Source organism: Sinocyclocheilus grahami, unplaced genomic scaffold (assembly GCF_001515645.1).
Source record: "Sinocyclocheilus grahami isolate Dianchi unplaced genomic scaffold, SAMN03320097.WGS_v1.1 scaffold13981.1, whole genome shotgun sequence".
NCBI lineage: Eukaryota > Metazoa > Chordata > Actinopteri > Cypriniformes > Cyprinidae > Sinocyclocheilus > Sinocyclocheilus grahami.
Genome location: NW_015515145.1, coordinates 375 through 2,281, shown reverse-complemented (window position 1 = coordinate 2,281; position 1,907 = coordinate 375). Strand labels below are relative to the sequence as shown.

Genomic DNA, 1,907 nt, shown 5'->3' with positions numbered 1-1,907 from the left:
AGTTTTTGTTTACATAATATATATGTGTGTGTATTGTGTATATTTAAAATGCATATGTAAATACACACACATACAGCATATATTATGAAAATATTTACATGTATAATATATAAAAATAACGTATTTTTCTTAAATATATACATGCATGTGTGTGTATACATATATACATAATAAATGTTAAAATTTATTTTATTTGTATTTAAAAATTGAGTTGTATTATTACTAATTTAAGGTAATATAATTTGATTTTAATATAATTTTAATATAATATTTCTGGTCTGTTTTTCTCCCCTTTAGCTTCAAGATCAGTCAATTGTTGAGCTTGTTTTAAATGAGTATCTAGGCACATCCCCTGACAGGACCAAAATCCGAGATGGTTTTCGAGAGATGTTAGGAGACTTTATTTTCAACATCCCAGCTCGCAAGGTAGCGAATTACCACAGAGGTGAGAGTTTGTTGAAATATAACGGTTTATTTTGCTAAAGGCTTTTTCGATGATACTCAAAGGTAATTGGGGATTTTGTCTATTTCTAGATGCCGGTGCACCAGTATACATGTACGAATTCCAGCATCCTCCCAGTCTACTTCAAAAGAAACGACCTAGTTTTGTTGGATGTGACCATGGAGATGAAGTTATATTTGTTTTTGGTTTTTGCTTCGCAGATGGACGTATAAAGCTGGAAGGTACGGCCCGAATAATATTAGGAAACATAACAAATGATTTTAGTGGTTTAGAAGTAAATAATCTAAAGGTGCAGTCGCATTAGTGAATTTCCAGTGAAATTTTGTGGACAAAAAGGTCCATTGTCTATTATCAATAGTGTATTGATGTATGAAGCTCAGCTCACACAGCGGTCACTTTCAAATCAAGCGGCTTTCTGTTGATCAACGCCACGAATTTGCATGACCAACCTGAATCTGTTGCAAAATCTGCATAGGGAAATTTTTCACCCGTATTGGAAAGTTTCCAATTAAGCAGATTTCTGTTAAAAGTACTTGATTTCAACAACAAACAGTAAGATTTCAGAAAAGGAAGAAAGATTTCCCAAGATTTTGCAATGGGTTCATGTTGGTCATGTGAATTTGCATCTTGTGACCGCATCTTTTGCATCTTGTGACCGCATCTTAAGATCTCAAACTTTGATTTCATTTAAATCACAACTGGATTCTATAGATAGTGACAATCAATACAGTGTCTCTCTTAGGTTTTCTGCTTGATGTCTTTCTTCCTTTTTTAATTCAGAGGAACTCTCAGAAGAAGAGAATGAACTCTGTAGAACTGTCATGGCTTACTGGGGAAACTTTGCTCGCACTGGGTAAGTGATACTTACCGTAAAGTTGTCCAGTTGATATTTTTTTGGGTGGTAAAGTCAGAAATGTTAAGGTGATACAACTGTCCTGATATCATGCTGAGGAAAAAAACCTAATTCAAAGGATGAAATTCTTAAAATGAAAACATTAACTATAATTACTATCTATATTATATTTACTATATCTTAGAAAATTAAATAAGCAGTGAAGCAGCTTTGATTTAATATGAATATGATATAGAATATAATAAATATGAAAAACTGTTGTCCGCTAAATCAAATCATGTGGTGTGACCAACATGCAGGGAAAAAACAAAACGGGAAGTGATATCCTAGAGAGAACCTCCGCAGATCCTCATGACTGTATGTCAAAATAAAAAAAAATCCCTTAAAATATAAGGTCATTTGGCCGGCTAATTCAGGTGTAAAATGTCATGTGGTGCGACTCTGAAAAATTCATGACTTTAATGAATTCATGATTTTTATTATATACTTTTTTCATGATATTTAATAACATTTTATGAAAAATATATTTCAAACTTGGGATCACTCACATGCATTCAGGTTTATCTGATAGTTACACCACATTACATTTTT

The 1,907-nt window shown here is 32.4% G+C and overlaps 1 protein-coding gene across 1 annotated transcript in view; it reads left to right on the top strand.

The window, feature by feature from the left end:
• LOC107579073 (carboxylesterase 5A-like) overlaps positions 1 to 1,316 on the top strand; it is a gene marked incomplete at its 3' end in the record, with an annotated part of 2,106 nt that extends 790 nt beyond the window's left edge. Inside the window, exons 3-5 of the mRNA XM_016264950.1 lie at positions 298 to 445; positions 535 to 684; positions 1,244 to 1,316. Of these exons, the coding sequence (XP_016120436.1) occupies positions 298 to 445; positions 535 to 684; positions 1,244 to 1,316 (371 nt within the window). The remainder of the gene's footprint in view (positions 1 to 297; positions 446 to 534; positions 685 to 1,243) is intronic.
• Positions 1,317 to 1,907: the final 591 nt, after the last annotated feature.